The 20,804-nt window shown below is 43.1% G+C and overlaps 2 protein-coding genes across 2 annotated transcripts; both read right to left on the bottom strand.

Moving 5' to 3' along the window:
* Window positions 1–7,851: 7,851 nt before the first annotated feature.
* Window positions 7,852–13,738, bottom strand: LOC308160272 (perforin-1-like; the record flags this gene model as incomplete). The annotated part of the gene is made up of 5 exons (XM_080534190.1): window positions 7,852–8,878; window positions 9,101–9,246; window positions 9,339–9,755; window positions 12,341–12,436; window positions 13,709–13,738. The coding sequence occupies 5 exons, from the start codon at window positions 13,736–13,738 to the stop codon at window positions 7,852–7,854; spliced, it is 1,716 nt and encodes a 571-aa protein (XP_080390316.1).
* A 42-nt stretch (window positions 13,739–13,780) lies between these two features.
* On the bottom strand, window positions 13,781–19,193 carry trim108 (tripartite motif containing 108; the record flags this gene model as incomplete). The annotated part of the gene is made up of 5 exons (XM_080534191.1): window positions 13,781–13,794; window positions 14,581–14,720; window positions 14,948–15,005; window positions 15,091–15,796; window positions 19,131–19,193. 5 exons carry the CDS (start codon window positions 19,191–19,193, stop codon window positions 13,781–13,783), a joined length of 981 nt encoding a protein of 326 aa, XP_080390317.1.
* Window positions 19,194–20,804: the final 1,611 nt, after the last annotated feature.

Here is a 20,804-nt window from a genome sequence, read left to right on the forward strand (position 1 = left end):
TTATTCAAAAAGCTTTATCCATCAAAAAGCGCAGATTTCACTCAACTGCTCAGTGCTCGCCTGCCTCACACAACTGAAATGGCGGGAGCAGCAGCGTGCGTACTGCGTAGCGTAGCGTGCAACTTTCAACTTTCAAATGATTGGTTGTCACTAGAATCCCGTCCAACAAAATGAAAAACACACTATTGTTTCTCAATTTTAATGTCTTCATTTAACATAAAATATGTTTTTTTTTTTTTTTTTAAATATCTGGCTGCCAGTTGGGGGGGCACCAGCACGTCTGTGGGGGGGCCTGGCCCCCTGAGGCCCGCCCATAGTGACGGGCCTGGTAGAGAGTGACATCAAGCACTGTACTCATTGTACAGCCACATATGCACCATGTCATGATACCATATCAGTTATCAATCAAACATGTTGATCACTGTTCTCTTATTGCAAACACATACAGTACAGTATAAGTAACTCACCGATGTTTCCCCTTTTCTTTCAAAATGTAAGAATTGAAACACTCAATCTTAATGATAAGTCTAACAACTTAAACTCAATATCTATAGATGTATGTCTGTCGTGATAGCCTTGTCTTCAAGGTCGAGTCACAAAACTGATGCTCTCTTCTCTCCTCCATTTCTTTTTATAGAGAAGTCACTCCTCAGACTAAGGGGCTGGCATCGCCATAAAACATGATCAGCGGTTTGTTTTGGTTCAAAGTGTAAACTCCACACACGATCCACTACACCCACTTGTTATTCACAACAACAGCTTTGATTTAGAGATAACATCTTACTTAGAACTTTTAAAGATTTTTTTTGTAGTAGTATTTGTGTATTATTTCCTTTATTCATATTCCTTTATTCATTTTTTGCAAAGGAGGCTACATGTTTCTTTGTTTACGTATGTAGACATTATGATCACTATTATGTAGTGATGATAATACATCATAATGTAGTGATCTATTTATTTCCATTAATTATTTCTGTTTCTCTTCCCATTCATATGATTATTATCTTTAGCGCCTGTGTAAGGTACCTGTGTAAGGTACCTGTTTTATGTTGTGAAATAGATTCACTGCTCAGTCTCACATTGTGACATAATAAAATATATAACAAATAAAAAAAGGAATATATTGAACTATCATATCACATTATCATCATAATATTATGCCTTAAAGCAGAAAGATCCATGAAATATGTGGAATTTATCTGGATACAATGACTTTGGAATATCAGTTGTTTCTAATGAAAAGACTGCATGAAGCCATCTTTTAAATTTGCTATAACATACACCCACTGAACACTTTATTAGGAACACATGTATACCTGTCAACAGTCCAAGCTGGTGGAGGTGGTGTACTAGTGTGGGGAATGTTTTCATGGCACACTTTGGGCCCATTAATACCATCATTCATCGCTTGAATGCCACACCCTATTTAAGTATTGTTGCTGACCATGTGCATCCCTTCATAGCCACAATGTACCCATCTTCTAATGGATACCTCCAGCATGATAATGCACCATGTCACACTGCAAAAGTCGTCTCAAACTGGTTTCAACATGACAATGAGTTCAGTGTTCTTCAGTGGCCTTCCCAGTCACCGGATCTCAATCCAATAGAACACCTTTGGGATGTGGTAGAACGGGAGATTCACAGCTTGAATATGCACCTGTAAGAATTGCATGAATGTCAACATGGACCAGTCTCAAAGGAATGTATCCAACATCTAGTGGAATCAATGGAACAAATAATTGGGGCTGTTTTGAAAGCAAAGGGAGGCCCTACCCAGTATAGTGTATAGTTAGTATAGTGTTCCTAATAAAGTGAATGTATTGATCATACCGTGATATTTCATATTTCACTTTCATGTATTCAAAAGTTCAACAGGCTTGCACTGTTTATCTGTGGGCTAGAAACAGAAGTAATGTGAGAGAGGTCCTTGAATGCAGCCCTCTCAAAGGCATGTACCATCACTTCCTTGTACTGTACGGTAAACACAGGTCTGGCAGGTGTGGCTCTGAAACAACAAGGAAGTGTTTTTCACAAAAATCCCTCCTCTTCCAGTCTGTAGTCATTAAGAGTCACATAGACATTGGTCTAAACAGTTCTTATCAATACATTATTGGCCCAAACAGACCACGGTATACCAATAAGGAAATAAGATAAGTTAAACATAGTTCCTTTCATGGGACCTGAAGGTTGATTCATTATAGTTGATTTCTATGGACACTTGCTAGATTAGATTAGATTAGATTTATTGTCCCAAGGGGGAAATTCATTTTCACACCACTGTACAGTATATATATACATACAACACCATATAACACAGACAACAACAGACAGTACTACACATGACAGATACACAAGTACACACACTCAGCGCAGTCTATTATTTAAGGCAACAATGGCTGCGGGAATCAGGCTTTTGCCAAAGCGAGCCCTTTTGCACCTTAGCGTTCTGTACCTACACCCGGATGGCAGTGGGGCGAGGTACAGATTGAGTGGGTGGGTGATGTCCCGTTCTATTGTGGTTATGATGCGTGAGATGGCCCTGTTGTTTAGTGCTGTGAGGTTGGGTGTGGGGAGTCCAATTATCCTGGCTGCAGTGTTGGTGATGTGTGTGAGTTTGGCCCGGTTGATGACTGTGAACATGTTGAAGAAGCAGGAGGAACAGTACATGAGGATGGGCTGGATAATGCTCTGGTACAGTAGTAGGAGAAGAAGGGGGGAAACATACAGACCTTTAAGTTTGCGGATGACGGATAATCTTTGTTGGCTCCTTTTAAAGATATCGGTGGTGTGTTGGTTGAAACTTTATTATCCGGTGTAATTCCGAGGTATTTAAAACTGTCGACCATTTCAACTGCTTGGGTGTTGATGATAATAGGGCACTGTGGTGTGGGGGGACCAATGATGATCTTTCTTTTGTTTTACTCACATTGAGGTGGAGATGGTTAGTGAAGTGTGTGATGGAGCTGTGGTAGTCCAGGACGGAGTGGTTGTCTGTGAGCAGGGCAAAAATGGCTGTGTCGTCTGAGTACTTAAGTTAGGTAGTGATGGGTGACGGACTGGTGCAGTCGTTGGTGTAGAGTGTGTAGAGGAATGGGCTCAACACACAACCCTGCGGTGCTCCGGTGTTGATGGTGAGTGCAGGTGCTAGCGATGCTATGGACAATTGCTTGGGACACTTGGTTGGGATGCTATGGACACTTGGTAGGGACACTTGGTAGGGATGCTTCCTAGTGGCTAGTGCCCTTGGTAGGGACACTTCCTTGTGACTAGTGCCCATGGTAGAGACACTTCCTAGTGACTAGTGCCCATGGTAGGGACACTTCCTAGTGACTAGTGGCCATGGTATGGATGCTACGGTATGAACACTCCCTGCAGCATTCGCTTTATAGACACAGTCGCTAGTGTGCCTGCCTCATTGACAGAAGGTTGTCTACCACCCCAATACTTCTGACATTGGTCTAAACAGTTCTTATCAATACATTACTATAGCAATACATCAATACATTATTGGCCCAAAACAGACCACAGTATTGGCACGGTGGTTAGTGTGTCCTAGTCATTTATTGAATTATCATCATAAGTTGATGTATTGAAGGAGTTTATTTGGATACAGTTCAATTTGACAAAATACTTAAGAATATTTTTTTCTAATGCAAAGACTGCATGTAGGCATCTTTTAAATTCATAACATTTGATATAACATATATTTGATCATACAGTGATACTTCATATTTCACTTTTCAAGTTCAACAGACTTTCAATGTTTATCTGTGGGCTAGAAACAGAAGCAATATGAGAGAGGTCCTTGAATGCAGCCCTCTCAAAGGCATGTACCATCACTTCTGTGTATTGTATGGTAAACACAGGTCTGGTATGTGTGGCTCTGGAACAACAAAGGAAGTGTTTTTTACAAAAAGTAATTAAGAGTCACATGGACATTGGTCTAAACAGTTCTTAGCAATACATTATTATATCAATACATTATTGGCCCAAAACAGACCACAGTATTGGCACAGTGGTTGGTGTGTCCACCTTCAGGTTTTATACCACTTCAATCCAACTGATTTCAATGCGTTGCATTATTAAAGCACAAAAGGGCCTACTATACCGTGTGTGTTTCTGTTTTGTGAAAACTGAATGTTTGATTCCACGTTTTTAAACAGTAGTACAGTATACAGCTATCATTGCAATTACATTTTTATTGTTCAATTTAAAGGGATTGTAAGGGACGGGGGTCGCACTTCCCAGTGTGGTCCCTAGGTGTCTCCCTCCAGCCACCTACTGTGCCGCCTCACCCATGGACTAATCCATTGTCCCTGTCTAGTTCTTGCTCCGGTGAATATTTGACTCTTTAGCATGTTGGTAGTTTAAAATGTTGAGAAATTCACCTGAAGGCTGGTTTAGCAGAGGATTCAATTAGAAAATGCTGAGAATGCTGAGAAAAAGCCATTTTGCTCATGACCAGAACTCATTGATAGTTTATTTAAGAGCTGCTGTATTGGATGAAAAGGTTAAACAGATTTTTTTAAAAATCAACCAATAAGATAAATAATCTTCAGCCCGGTAGCCTATAAGAGGGAGAAGAGACAGAGTATTCATGACAGCAGAAAATACATGTTTATTCAGAGAGTGGCCATGAAGAAATATAAATGCTACATTTGATTAAAGGTCATTTTATGCAGTTGTTCTCCTCAGCATACAGTATCACCAATGATATGGACCATGGCACACATCACACCAAACTGATACAGAGAGATTATTTAATGATTGATTACATTTTTTACTTGATTTTTAAAAGACGTAGGTTGAAAATGTATAAGAGATACAGTATATCAGACAGACCTGTGCCTTCTCTAATGGTCAGAGAAAGACAATAACTTCTGTAGTTATACAGAACAATGGCTCAGAATCCAAATCAGACAGAAAGACAACACACCACCTTAACAGAGCTTTTAGGTCATAATATTAGCTAACCATTATAATTCAGAAATTATCGTGGATTGACAAAACATATATACAGACTTTGTTTTGAGAGGCAAAGGTTATCTGTAAATATGTCTGAATTCTGATCAAGTCCCTTATAGGACCTCAGGAGGTTGCAAAGTACAGTATTTCTTTAGATTTCAATGTTTTCAAAAAAGTGTAGTCCGTGAGCCTTTGGCAGGTAATAAAAAAAACTGTAAATAAAACGTCCTGTTCAAAACATATTTCCTTATCGTAAAGAAACACAAATAAAACAAAGACAATTTGTTTGTTTTGTCATGATCATCCCTAGACTATTGTAATCAATCGAATTATAGTAAGGGCATTTTACCAGATATTTGACCAATCTGCGAAGTAAATCGTTACCAAGAAATTTCTTCACCAATGTGTTTCTAAAGGTGTGTAATAACATGTCCTAAAAGGTTGAAATTCAACTCCTGTGGGAAACCTCATAAAAAACTGCTCAAAGTTGGGGTACCGATAACCGATTTTCGAAAATTCGAAAATGCTTAAATTGGACTTGAGTAACTTTTGAGGGGTCAAACTAGGCATTTTTCATGATTCTGAGTTGATTGCAAGCATTTATTTGTCACCAAGAGCACTTCCTGGTGCAACCCCCAAACCCCCCCCACCCCCATTGGTGGTTGGCATTCAAAGTGAGGAAGTTTAAAGGTAACAGGTAACATTAGACAACATTAGACAGCACCAGCAGAGAGGCACTATCATGGGCATGGACACTTAGTCATAGGCCTCACTACATGTGGAACAATAGAACCAGGCTGCTTGAGCTACTCACACAGCCCAGCAGAGAGGTACTATCATGGGCATGGAAACAGAGTCATAGGCCTCACTACATGTGGAACAATAGAACCAGGCTGCTTCATTTACTCACACAGCCCAGCAGAGAGACACTATCATGGGCATGGAAACAGAGTCATAGGCCTCACTACATGTGGAACAATAGAACCAGGCTGCTTCAGCTACTCACTCAGCCCAGCAGAGAGACACTCTGCTGGGCAGTAACTTACCTGTTATGGAGGCCTAAAAAAAGGGAGATGAAAGTGAAGCTGAATAGCTTCACTCTCACCTCCCATTGTGGAAGAGATGTACCAACATGAGATGTACCAAGGACTACCAGAGGTGTTCAGCTAGACACACAGCCCAGAGACAACACACCTTCCATGGGTGCTGTGACTAGGCCTGTGGCCCTATGCTGGAGGTCACATGAGCTCCAGGGCCTAACTGCTACTCTGTCAGTCCGATTAGGAGTGCTCTCACTGGGCCTAGCTGTCTACCATTCACCCCTCATCTGGAGCTCTGACCTCCAGGGCCTAACTGCTACTCTGTCAGTCCGATTAGGAGTGCTCTCACTGGGCCTAGCTGTCTACCATTCACCCCTCATCTGGAGCTCTGACCTCCAGGGCCTAACTGCTACTCTGTCAGTCCGATTAGGAGTGCTCTCACTGGGCCTAGCTGTCTACCAGTCACCCCTCTTCTGGAGCTCTGACCTCCAGGTACTATGTGATACACTGCCAGTCCGATTAGGAGAGCCCTCACTGGGCCTAGCTGTCTACCAGTCACCCCTCTTCTGGAGCTCTGACCTCCAGGTACTATGTGATACACTGCCAGTCCGATTAGGAGTGACCTCACTGGGCCTAGCTGTCTACCATTCAACCCTCCTCTGGAGCTCTGACCTCCAGGTACTATGTGATACACTGCCAGTCCGATTAGGAGAGCCCTCACTGGGCCTAGCTGTCTACCAGTCACCCCTCTTCTGGAGCTCTGACCTCCAGGTACTATGTGATACACTGCCAGTCCGATTAGGAGTGACCTCACTGGGCCTAGCTGTCTACCATTCAACCCTCCTCTGGAGCTCTGACCTCCAGGTACTATGTGATACACTGCCAGTCCGATTAGGAGAGCCCTCACTGGGCCTAGCTGTCTACCAGTCACCCCTCTTCTGGAGCTCTGACCTCCAGGTAATATGTGATACACTGCCAGTCCGATTAGGAGAGCCCTCACTGGGCCTAGCTGTCTACCAGTCACCCCTCTTCTGGAGCTCTGACCTCCAGGCTCTATGTGATACACTGCCAGTCCGATTAGGAGAGCCCTCACTGGGCCTAGCTGTCTACCAGTCACCCCTCTTCTGGAGCTCTGACCTCCAGGCTCTATGTGATACACTGCCAGTCCGATTAGGAGTGACCTCACTGGGCCTAGATGTCTACCAGTCACCCCTCTTCTGGAGCTCTGACCTCCAGGCTATATGTGATACACTGCCAGTCCGATTAGGAGAGCCCTCACTGGGCCTAGCTGTCTACCAGTCACCCCTCTTCTGGAGCTATGACCTCCATGATAGTGCCTCTCTGCTGGGCTGTGTGAGTAGCTCAAGCAGCCTGGTTCTATTGTTCCACATGTAGTGAGGCCTATGACTAAGTGTCCATGCCCATCATAGTGCCTCTCTGCTGGTGCTGTCTAATGTTGTCTAATGTTACCTGTTACCTCCAAACTTCCTCACTTTGAATGCCAACCACCAATGGGGATGGGGGGGGGTTTGGGGGTTGCACCAGGAAGTGCTCTTGGTGACAAATAAATGCTTGCAATCAACTCAGAATCATGAAAAATGCCTAGTTTGACCCCTCAAAAGTTACTCAAGTCCAATTTAAGCATTTTCGAATTTTCGAAAATCGGGTATCGGTACCCCAACTTTGAGCAGTTTTTTTATGAGGTTTCCCACAGGAGTTGAATTTCAACCTTTTAGGACATGTTATTACACACCTTTAGAAACACATTGGTGAAGAAATTTCTTGGTAACGATTTACTTCGCAGATTTTCATATGTTTCCCTTACTATTAGTCTATCTGCCTGCTAGTTTGAAGAGGGGGCGTATTGGTCACACTTGGCACCAGTCAGATAGAGATCACATGTTAGAGTGTAGGAGAATGTGAAACTACCACGATTCAGACCACAGTGATGCCCACGGTTTCCGTTCTGTATATCTACAGCGCACCCACCCAGCTTGTCATCATGCCAAACATCGTCATCCCACACTTCTAGAGCAAGGCGATGATGAGTCTCTACATAACCAAAATCATAGTGTACGTTCCAATGTGGATTGCGGTCTCTGATGGCGTGAGTCTGTCGACGTTGACTTCCAAACCCCACTTTGACATAACCCTCTGGTCTCCCTCCCCAATCACCACCATCCAGATCGAATCCACGGTCCACATACACAGTCAGTCTGCCCCTCCCTGCCAGCAGGGGGCAGCAGTCTGGAGAGAGGTTGGGTGAAGTCATCCCACAATGCTTTTGTGTGTAATTTTTCTCTATGCCATTGTTAATCACATACTGGCTGATAGCAGTTTTCAGGTTAGCTTTCACTTTAGCATTAGCCACAAGATCATGCAGAGGAGACATAGAGAAGGACAGGATATCTGGTAGCGTTATAAGACTAGTCAGCCATTTGTTGAAATCAGCTGAGTCCTCCTCAGTCATGGAGACGTCTCCCATCCAGTCCGAACCTCCCGTCACCTCAGTCATGTGACTCAGGTAGCCGTTGACATAACCGGTGACGCTGTCCTGGTTGCTCAGGACCTTGGAGCACTCCTTGCTAGTGGCGTTAATCCCTACCAGCCCCAGCCCTACAGACAGACCCATACTCATGCAGCTCTGTACCTGAGACACAGACACCTTGTTCAGGGTGGCCACACAGGTGCGGATGGCAGTCACCTTGTTCAACCGGCCCCCCAGGTCCACGAGACGGATGTAGTGGGTCCCGTAGGTGTCGATGAAGCGCTGGTAGGTTTCATTGGTGGTGGGGTTGTATTGCTGGGGTAGAGACCTGACGTCACGCTGGAACTCACGACTCAGAGTGTACCTGCTAGACATCCGGAATCTAGGAGAAGGAAAAGAGTATGAAGAAAAAAAACTACAGAACATGCAGATGTGCTTCTCAAATATGTACGTATTTAATCAAGATATTCATAATACTTTAACAATTTCACCATGTTGGCCTTTTGTTCAGAGAACAAATCTGTAAACATGACTTGTTTGTATGGATTTGACTTGCAGTGGTCACAAATTGTTCAGTCACATACCCTGTACAATATAATCTCACCTGTAGTATGAGCAGGTTAACTGGTGAACAGAGAGAGACGTCTTATCTGCCTTGAAAGATGAGGAGGCGAAGCTCTGAACCTTGGACTTGCTGCCACCTAACTGCAGCCCTAGGTGCGCCTGGTTGTGCTCCAGGCTTAGCCCCAGCTGGAAAGGAAAGATGAATGTATGAATAAAGGAATTAACTAATGAACAAATGAATGAATGAATGAATGAATGCATAATAGGTGTAGCCCCACCGTCCAGTCGTTACTGATGACAGAGGCACTACTTTCTACCAGGGAGCTGACGGAGGAGAAGATGGAGCTGACGATGTTCCGCCTGCAGCGCCTCTGGGTGCGCCAGTCCGCCATGTACCGAGGCAGCTTCTGCAGCTGCCCCCCCATCAGAGGGTTGGTACACACACGGCAGGAGTCGTCAGGGTTCAGGTAGCTGTACACATCGGTCACATAGGCCCCTTTACGCTCCAGTTTCACCACATCATAGCCCTCACCTGCTAACTTGTAGCCAGGTACGAAGGGGAGGTCTGGATCAAGACATTCTGCCGGGGTCCCGGGGCGACAGGTGAGGGCCGTGTCCAGGTGAGACAGAACCAGGAAAACCAGGAACGCCAGGTGACAGAGACAGGGGAGAGTCAACCACTGACATTGTTGTCTCTTCTCTTTTTCAGAGTGGTATGAAAGAGCATCTGCAACACCCTCTATCTAGCTATCCAAAGGTACAGATAGAGATAGTGATATGGTGTTATGTAACATGATTAAACAGATCAAGCCATGACCATAAAGGGGCAATCTGGTATTTGAACATTTAATAATAATTAATTAAATTCATTATTAAATTAGATTCAACTTCATTGTCATTGCAGAGTACCTGAAAAGTACCAGAAAATGAAATGCAGTTTAGCATCTAACCAGAAGTGCAAATAGTGATAGTGATAAGTGATAGGTTCAGTATGGCAGGTACGGTTGTTAGAGGTATTTAGAAGAGATGGATAGCAGTAAGCTATGTACAGTTTAGGTATCTATGTACAGTATGGTGTATACAGATGTATAAATTAGAGGCAATATCAAAAGAGGTATGTACAAATGTGCAAAAATATGGTATGTACAAAGGTAGGATGTGCAAACAGCAGTAATGCACTTGGTAATTGAGAATTAACCTCTTCACTAAATGATCTATGTTCTCCTCTGTTCTCTTATAAGAGACATGGCACGCCATTCAACTGGGTAATAACTTTATTAGGTTATAAACTTAATACAAACAGACAACACTCTATTGTTGTTCATCAAAGTGACAGCTTTGTGAAAGAAGCTGTTCTGTGTTACAGGGGGAGTCGTTTTAGTGATTCTCTAGTCTAGTGCCTCGGGAACTCAGTTTGGACTTAATTATTGATTTGTGTCAGCTGTGATTGTTTGTATTCTGCTATTTAAGTGCCCCACTTCCCTGTTCCCCTTGTCGGTTGATCACTTTGCCCTCAGTGTGAGAATCCTGATACTGCCTGTTATGAAATCCCAGGTACCTTAAAGACTTTATTAGTTTGCTCATTGAGAATCCTGATACTGCCTGTCGTAACCTACCAGGTACCTTGTAAGAACCTTGATTATTATTTATTTATTTTTCTACCTATCAGTGTTTATGACTAGATAGCCTGTTTTCGGAGACTGGGTTTCTCCCCTTTATTTTCGAGTCAAGTCCATTGTTTGTTTGATCCTGCCTTACGTTCTCAGTAAAGAGGAAAACTTTATTTTTTACACACCCTTCCATCTCATTCATTCTGAGCTGCACTGCATTTGGGTCAAACGTCCCAGAAACGTAACAGTTCTGGAGCCTGCTGGTACTGGACCTGAGGATCCTGTACTTCTTGAATCTCTTAGATCAGTGGTCTTCAACCGGGGGTCCGCGACTCCTAGGTGGTCCGCAGAGGTACTGCAGGGGGTCCGCCAATTTTTGTCATAATAATTGACATTCTTCACCAAAATAATCAGTGATAATTCAAATATATAACAAAAATGAGTGAGTAAAGTACGAGCATTAATAGGGAATAATAAGCAACTTTTGACAAAAACAATTTACAAAATAAATTATGCCCATGATGCAGAGTCTAACATAAAGTCAGCTGAAAAAAAACCACCTGTCTAGCAAGCTAGGTGTTGGCTAAAACGCTGCAGTTCGGTCTTCATTGCGAAATTAACGTTAATTAATAACTAGCATAACGTTACTAATTTAGTTAGTTTGATAATAACAAACCCGCCTCTTTGCTTCTCTATGCGCCGCTCCTTTACCATTCCGAGGTCAGATGGCTTTCCCGTGGATCAGTATTGGCGCGCGTCTTTGAATTACGCACAGCTATCCACGAGATTCTGCTACCACGCGGAGCTGGCTGCGCATTTCAATGCATTTCCGCGGATTCCGCGGTGCCCTCGCCTGACGTGAAATGCGCAATTGTTCTCACTTGGAGGCACTCGAAAGTCAATTTGAGAAGTACTTTCTGAGACTGAGTCTTGGAGAAAGCACAAGACATGGATACGGTTTCCATGCAAAGACAATGCATCCGTACGGCTCAAACCTGACAGCCGCTGAGGAAGATCAGCTGATCGACCTAACCACAGACAGTACACACAAGAATGTGTACGAGTCACAGCCTCTCACCCAGTTCTCGATGAGCCTCTTGCCTTTTGCAACAACTTATCTTTGTGAAAGTGGATTCTCCTCCCTCCCTCACCTACCTGAAGAGCAAATACCGTTCCAGACAGCAGTCTGAGGATGACATGATGCTCTGCCTGACCACCTCCATCTCCCCCAGAATAGACAAGCTGTGTGTACCACCAACCAGGGCCAGTCATCTCACTGAGGTAGGCATACCTGGCTTCCTGAAGCTAAAAGTTTCATTGTTGAAAAATAATAATAATAGAAAATATAAGCCTCATCAACAACAACAACAATAATAATAACCAATCATAATTATGCATGAACGTTTTATCAATCATAAACACATATAGGCTAATAACCCAGTATATAAATAGGTTAATACGGTGAAAGAAAAGGTGAATGAAGTAAATATAAAAGTTATTATAGGCTTTAAAATGTGAGACATTTAAAAATATATATTACATGTGGGGGTCCCTGTTCTGTTTGTCTCTCGTCCAAGGGGTCCTTGGGTTGAAAAAGGTTGAAGACCCCTGTCTTAGATGGTAGGGGATCAAACAGACTGTGGGTGCAAGGAGTCCTTGATGATGCTTACTGTCCTCCGCCGACACCGGTCTGCCTGGAGGGACTCGATGGTAGGGAGTTTGGTGCCAATGATGCGCTGGACGGTTTTCACCACCCGTTGCAGGGCCTTCCGGTCGGACACAGTGCAGTTGCCATACCACAAGGTATGGAAAAGAAAATGTCAGTGAAAACCCCGGCCCGCTATGCAGAGGCGCCCCGTCCATAGAGGCAACCAAGGCAATTGCTTGGGGCCACCAAACAAAAGGGGCCTTTTTGTCAAACTAAAACTGTCCTTGGATGAATGTATTTTCAATGGAAATCATGGCATTCAGCGTTCAGTCGCTCTGAGTCTGCTCACGCTGCGCTCCCGCTGCGCATACATTCATCCAAGGACAGTTTTAGTTTGACAAGCTAAACAATATGAGGGTAGTTAGGAGTTTAACTACTTTTCATTGTGAAATAGCTAGTTTGGTAAAGTATTCCCTGCAATTACGGCGTTATTATATGATCTATAACACCACGGACATCCATATCCGTAACCACTATTGGCAGTATCCACGCCGCTGCCCCAAAACCCCCCTAGTGGGGCCCCGCCCCCTTCTAGCTTGAAATTGACTTCTAGCTGCCTCTCAACTGTCAGCAGCAATCATGAAGCGATCGCACATTTCTGGTCACCAAAAAAGAAAAAAGAAACGAGAAGACAATGAAAAACGACACCAGGATAGTGGTAAGTGGATAGAAGCTGCAGAGTGCAAAAATTTAAATAAGATGCAGAGTGCAAAATAAGTAAGATGTCTTAGGCAGGCAGGCAGACAGACAGACAGGCAAGCAGGCAGGCAGGCAGGCAGACAGACAGACCCAGTGGAGTCATGTAAAATGTAAATAAGAACACCAGCGGTTTCAGAATATACTTGTTTATTGATTTTTTGATTTATTTGTTTATTTATTTGTTGTTCTTGCTCTGTTTGATATTACATATTAATGTTGCTGTTTCAGAATGTGAAAACACCAGCAGTTTCAGAATGTAAGTGTGTTAAGAGTTCTAATAAGCACCATTGTGAGTTGATATTTCATTATTTATATTGCTCCAATTTGATGTTACTACACATGGCTCCTTTGTTGATCAAATACTCGGACGTGTGTGTGACTGTTAATTAATACATTATGACATTTATAATGAATTCCTTTGTTTCAGACTTTTTTTACTTACACACACACGAGCGTGCGCATATGCGCGAACTTCGTAAAACCATATTATATTTTAGTGTCAGGGAAATAAATACATTTTAAAATGTCTACATCGTCACCCGCCTAAGACCCTTACCAGGGGCCTCCATAATGTTGTTTGCTTAGGGCCCCCAAAAGTCTAGGGGCTCCACTGCCGCTATGCAGCGCACACCCTGAGCACCCAGCCAGGAATGGCAGTCATAATGCTAGAAGAAGGAAGCTTTTTTTTCTTCTTTTGTTAATGTTACAGTAGAGAAACTGACAGGGATGGGGAGGTTTCAAGAGGGACAGTTAAGGTGTAGCCTGAAGAGATAGTTAAAAAGTGGAATCAGAACACAAACCAAAGCAAGTGTTTGTTTATGACAACAGATGGAGGTCATATTAAAACCTGATATATTGTAGATCATTAAGACCTCAGGTTTGTTGCTAAAGTAGTACTAAATATATCCGGACAACCCAGCAGCAAGACAATATATGAGAATATATGTTTGCAGGTCAATCTTCTGTGTGTGAACAATGTTTTAAATGAAGATATTTGCTGGTGTAAGGGAGATTTTGAGGAACGATCCTCTTACATGATACAGAAAGTCTCCTCAGCAAATGTATAGCACATGGTCCCTCAACCTTCCTCGTCATCATCTCTGGGGTTCTTTATCTCAATCTTGAGTTTGAGCTATGGACAACCATCTAGTGGGTGGTATACAACATTGCAGGACATGTTTTGTATTTTCCAGGGATTCCAATCTCATCAGATACACAGTATGATGCTTTAACATGAACAAATGAGGCCCTATTGCCTCAGAGTGGTTTGAGCCTCAGGTGGTTTCATAGGGACTTCATAGGTTTTGAACCGTAAGCTTTTACCACAGTCATACATTCTCTCTGAATACTCCATAATATGATCAAATAATTTGTACAGCTGATAATCAATATCAGAATTGCAACATTACTGGTTGAAAATAAAGATGATGTGACAGGACCTATGATGAACATATCAGTACCAGCATAGTGTCAGGGGGTCTGAATCTATTCCACTACATTCACCGATGTCCACATAGGCTGACTTGGTGAGATCCTTCCAATCACATCGCATAGTATGAATGAGCTTCATGTCATCTGCATTGTAGAAGGAGAGTTCCTTGAAAGCACAGTTGAGGTACAACCCTATCTTCCTAGGTTCATCTCTAAGAGTGATATTTGTTCTTTGCCCCATCGCACAGATGGTGTATTGTTTATCATTGTACTCAAGACACATTCGCTCGAGGCCCTGATCTAATGCCTGCCTAATGTTCCTGAACCTGGCAACCTCACGATCAAGTGTATTTTCTGTAACCCCCAGCGTCCAGTGAGCTGCCTGTCCCACCTCTGCCTCCCAATAGTGCTGCCCAGCACTGAACTTACTCTCACTCACTGCATAGTTTCTATGATCATCTTGACGTCCGGATGGAAACACATTGGAGGGATGAGCTCTGCGAGGTGAAGAAACCATGTGAGCTGAATTAGCAGAACGGCACAAAACACTGCGTCCATCATGAGAGACAGTAAGATTTCCACCCTGTGATTGTAGTTTGAGTCTCTCAGGCAGAGGCTTGATGACCTGCATCATCTCCTTCCACACAAAGAACTGCAAGTGAGTCTCATAGGGCTCCAGAGAGAGAGACTCTGGGATCACCTGTAGGTTATCTGCTCTGGGTGTGAATGGACGCTCATCCTGGTTGGCAGGGGGTGGTGGGATCTTGTTCCTCTTCTTCAGGTCCTCTATCTCAGCCCCGCCTCCACCAGTCCACCACTGGAGGAAACACTCAGACTCTGGAATGTCCTGAGAAGATCTCATCTTCATCTCCATCTCTCTCCTTTGTGATGGTGCTAGATCTAGATTAACTTTCATCTCCTCCAAGGCCTTCTTCTCCTTCTTCAGCAGCTCTCTCTTTATCTCCTCTTCCCTCCGTTTCAGAAACTGGTGCATCTCTTCAAATTGGGAGCTGATCTGGGTCATCAGCTGATGCGACTTCTTCCTGGTTTTTGTCATCTCTATTTCCTGCTGTTTGGTCATGTGATCAATGGCGCTGTTGTCACCATACAGGAACTGAATAGCCTCCTCTAGCTCCCGCCTCCTGGACATAGCTGCTTCTTTGATTGGTTTAAACTTATGTCCAGCATGTGTCTCCCCATCCCTGCATACGAGGCAAACCAACTGTTGGTCTGTCTCACAGAAGAGCTTCAGTTTTTCTTCATGTTCAGGACACAACTGGTCAGTCCCCTTTGAAGAACAAAATGTAATAAAATGTTAGAATAACAACTAAGAAAAACACCTCCAAACATATGTCATGTATGCCAAAATGTCATTAGGCAGGATCTTTTATCCAAATGATCTACCATGTACCACACAGGACCATGATGAATGAAAGGATGTACAGGGCTTTCATCTTGTTTATGTAAACCTTTCATATGTATTTTATTCATTTAAAGGTGCACTCTGTCCATGCACCACAAGAAAAAGGTTTCTTCTTTATTCATCTATTCTGTCAGAAAACCATACAGAGGGGCGTGGTCGGATCGTCGTTGCTCCGGAGAATGTGACTTTATTTTTTATCATTTATTGCACAATTCTGGTCATTTATGGTTGGAATGGAAAACATAGAACATATATTACGTGACTTTTACAAACCACAACAACCGGAATGTCTTCAGAAAACCGAGCCACCGAGAACAGGACTCCGCCACATGTGGTCGAGGCTGACGCTAATGTCCCACTCAACGCCAAACTATGATAGATTCCCTGAAAGCTGACCTCGGTGGGAAAATGTACTCTGTCTTCCAGTCTCCTTCCCAAGATTTTCTCTGTCCGAAAGGAATTAAAGGAGTCCGTAGAACCACTGCAAAAAAAGATTGAACAGCACGCACAAACTATGTATGAGTTGGAGCTAGCAGCTACTGACCACAGTGACCAGATAACGGATCTAGATGACCGATACGAGGACCTAGAGGGGAGATGCAGAAAGAATAATATTCAATAATATTCAATATTCAATATTTGTGGGTCTGCCGGAGAGGTTGGAGGGTCTCTGTCAGTGGTGTAGTCTAGTTTTTTCTAGTGGGTATACTGTGATTTTGCCCTCCCAGTCAGAGCGACACCTGTCCCGTAGCGCGTAGCGACACCCCATAAGCACCACCACACTCACTTATGCATACAGTATGCATCTACACCGGTGTTTGCTGCCTTGGGGGGGGTGGCATGGACTATACTTGTACATCAAGCTGCCTCACGCTACAGAAACAGGAGATAGGCTCCTTCCCTATGGGCCACATTAGGCTCGAGAACCATCGGTTCTCAAGGCTACTTACTTATGTGGTCTTGACTACCTGTCCACTTTCTCACCTGGTTCTTGCTCTCTCTCTCTCTGGTGTGCCGACACCATCCTGCTCTCTCTCATTCTCTCCCTCTCTATCCTCCTCTCTCCCTCTTTTGCTGTCAACCAAAAGGCAAATATAACAACCAGAGTATTTATAATTTAATAAGAGGTATACATTGAATTCATATCAAATCATAACATCATTCTAATTGAATATTGGGTTGCTGTGGGCAATGCAGTCAGATGCTGTCTTTACTTACTCTCTCACCTGTAAGAAAATCATATGTCCAACTACAAAAAACAGACATTTCCAATGAGTGAGGGTTTGTTCCAATGCTTCAATCCACTGTCCATGTACTGTATATGCCATTATGGTATTACCATAAAGCCCAACTCTAGCAGAATAAGAAAGATAGTATATCTACTTTAAGTAAAATAATAAAGTGCCTCCAGTTAGCTCTTTAGCTGGCAAGTGTGCAGCAGACTAGCTCATCTAATCACCTCTGAGCTAGCTAGCTTGCTAGTTCTTTGACACTATTATTCACACCATGAAACTATAATCAGACACTTTCTAATCACAATAATAACGACTAATTTGAACCAACTTTCTCTGTCAGAACACAGTAATTACATTTGCTAACGTTTCAACTTGCTTACTTTCTTCTACAGAGCTTTCACCCTGCAAAAACTCTCTCGCGCTAAAACAAAACCAAAACCAAACCATTCTCCAGCGGCACGAAGCTGTGTGTGGAGGTCTGGCCCGCCCGCGAATTTGCGAAACCTAGGATGGTAAGGGGAGGCAGGGCACGAGAGACTCGCCAGCCAATGAGGGAGTGCTTCGCCAACCAATCAGGTAGCGGTATTGCCCTGCCTCCCCCTACCATCCTAGGATTCGCAAATTCGCGGCCCGCCCACCCCAAGGCTCTGTAGGGGAAATACTGAGACTAGCATTCTGAACGACTGGTTATGCGATAACAAACATGTTAGAAAGTTCGAAGTAAGTGCTTCGTAACACAGACGGGGTGAATTTTATGAATAAAAGTGTGAAAGTTCTGTCACAAAACGCCGTTACGTATCCTCTCGCATTTTCTAGTGGGTATACGCAAATCCTTGGCCTTTCCTAGTGGGTATACGGCGTAGTCCTGCGTATCACGTAGACTACACCACTGGTCTCTGTCCCACTGAATTCATTTCCCACTTGCTTAAAGATCTACTGCGCCTGGACGAGGAGCCTCTGCTGAACCATGCCCATTTACACGCTGCGAGACAAGCACAGAGAGGCAGGCCCACCACAACCATTCGTAGTAAGAATTCACTACTTCCACACCTTATCTTCAACCTCTCTGAATTCGGTGAAGACTCTTTGGGAGGAGGATTTAGAGTAGGGGATCTCTGCAGAACTTTGGGGGGATATTCACAAACGAGCGCATACCTCATCTGTCGGCGCCAGACATGGGTTGATACAATGTAAAGTTTTTCACCAACTCTCATTGGACCAAGGTTCGGCTATCCAAAATTCATGACAATATTGACCCTTCGTTGAAAAATATCATCAAACACCTGCAAACCATCTATGTTTTGGTCGTGTAAATCTCTGCGTAATTACTGGACTGAGATTTTCAATAGTCAGAGGTAACTGGGACACTTATCAAACTTAATCCCATTACTGCCCTGATCGGCATCCCTCAGTTGCCTTTGCCTAGGACCCAAGCGGATCTGACAGCTTTTCTAACATTATTGGCAAGACGTCTAATACTAATAAAATGGAAATCACCAACACCGCCTACTCACGCTCTATGGATTAAAGAAATGTTCAATAACTTACAACAAATCAGATATTGAAAGAAATTTGAAAAGATGTGGGGGCCTTTCTTAGTCTAGGCTAATGATCAAATTATCATGCAAATTAAAAAATCCCAGTAATCCCTGAATAAGACTCCATTTACTTCCTTTTATTTACTTATTATTATTATTATTATTTATTTATTTTATTCTGACCTGGTGAGGTTATTATGTTTACTGTAACGTGTGAAATATGACCAAGCGGACTGTTTGTGTTGTAGTTGTTTTGTATTCTGCTGTTGTTGTTTCAATAATATGACACTGTCATTCACAAGTGCTCTAACACTGTTGTCATTTTGTGTATAAAAAATGTAATAAACTAAAGTAAAAATATATATATTTGACGTAAAAAAAAACTATGTACGTATATGGAAAATAACTTGAAATTACTAAACTCACCACTCTTTTCTTGTTGTGTTGTCCTCCTACTTCCTTCTCGTCCTCTCTAGCTTGTTCGGCCATGTTTTTCAAAGTGTAGTTAGTTGGGAGATTTCTCTCTGCTGTTGGAATGGCGGCTCGGCATTGTGGGCACTTCATCTGCAGTCTCAGGCAGTCAGTGATACACTGCCTACAGTATGAGTGACCACAGAGGAGGCTGACAGGGTCAATGAAGAGGCACAGACAGACAGGACAGCTCAGTTCATCTATGTAAGAGGCAGAGGCCATGTCTCCCACCTGCTCCTGGCTCTTCCTAAGACTAGTTCAGAATGAGGAAACAGCTTCTCTATCAGACCTGGCAGTGCTCACTTTCACACAATGAAACCAGTTGAGGCACATTCTCTGCCCCTGTTAAAGCTGCCAATGCTAACACTGCCACGGCTAACACTGCCACTGCTAACACTGCCAATGTTAACACTGCCACTGCTAACACAGCCCCTGCTAACACTGCCAATGCTAACAGTGCCCCCGTTATTTTTATTGAAACACTCACATCAGAGGAGGCTGGTGGAGATAGAAATTGGAGGACAGGTTTATTGTAATGGATGGAATGTAATGAAGAATGAAACTCTACCTGTGTTTTATACCATTCCTCATTCATTTGATGCATTACAATGAGCCTACTTCCACCAGCCTCCCCTGACTCACATACGGTCACATTGAATCTGTACCAAAAATGGATTAGATCAATAACTTGGTGACAAAAGATTGTTTATTTCAGTGGTCATTAAGAACAATCAATTTGAGTATAACACATAGGGGTCATTTATAAACACTGTGTACGCAAAAAAGAAGGCGTAGGCCACTTGACGTGAAAATGTGCGGTCCTCCATGGATACTCTGATCCATGCGTACGCACTGAAACTGGAGAAATTAGCAACTGCTACTCCGATTGCAGAAAGATGAAACTCAACCTTTGGCTTTGAAATTGATACCATTGTGTAAAATAAATCAAAATATTATCACTCACGGAAGAGTTCCCTGGAGTGCACACAAAAACATGATTTAGGATAATAAATACAAACGAAGGTATCTGTTTTTGCAAAAGATTTGCTTAAGCAAAGTTCTGCAAAGTAATGAGGCCATAATGAGGAAGTTAAAGTCACGTGGACAACCATGCCATCTAGTGGTTGACAACATGTTACATCTGCATAGATTTCATACCTGTATTCATAACTTTAGTATGGTCTTAAGACACATTAATCATTAAAGAAACCCTTCAAAACATCAAATACAATATTTTTGCAAGAGATGCATTTTGACAACTTTATAAAAACATATTGATAAAACATAAAAGATTGCTTGGATTACATTGATGCTTGTTGATGTAGCCTTGTCTTTGGGGTGCTACCATACCAGCATGTCAGTGCGTTAGCATTTACACTAGCACATTTACCAATATCAAGATAATGACATGTACCAATATCACCATATCAATAATGTTAACTGCATTGTAGAGGGAGAGTTTCTTGGCAGCACAGTCGAAGCACACACCGATTTTCCCAGGTGAATCACAAAAACAGAAGTAGGCCTATGTGCTTTTCCCCATCGCATAGATGGTGTACCCACCAGTATTACTGTACTCCAGACCCATTCGCCCGAGACCCGGATCTAACACATGCCTGACGTTCCTCA

The sequence above is a fragment of the Nansenia antarctica genome, assembly GCF_963989245.1.
Source record: "Nansenia antarctica genome assembly, chromosome: 6".
Taxonomy (NCBI): Eukaryota; Metazoa; Chordata; class Actinopteri; order Argentiniformes; family Microstomatidae; genus Nansenia; species Nansenia antarctica.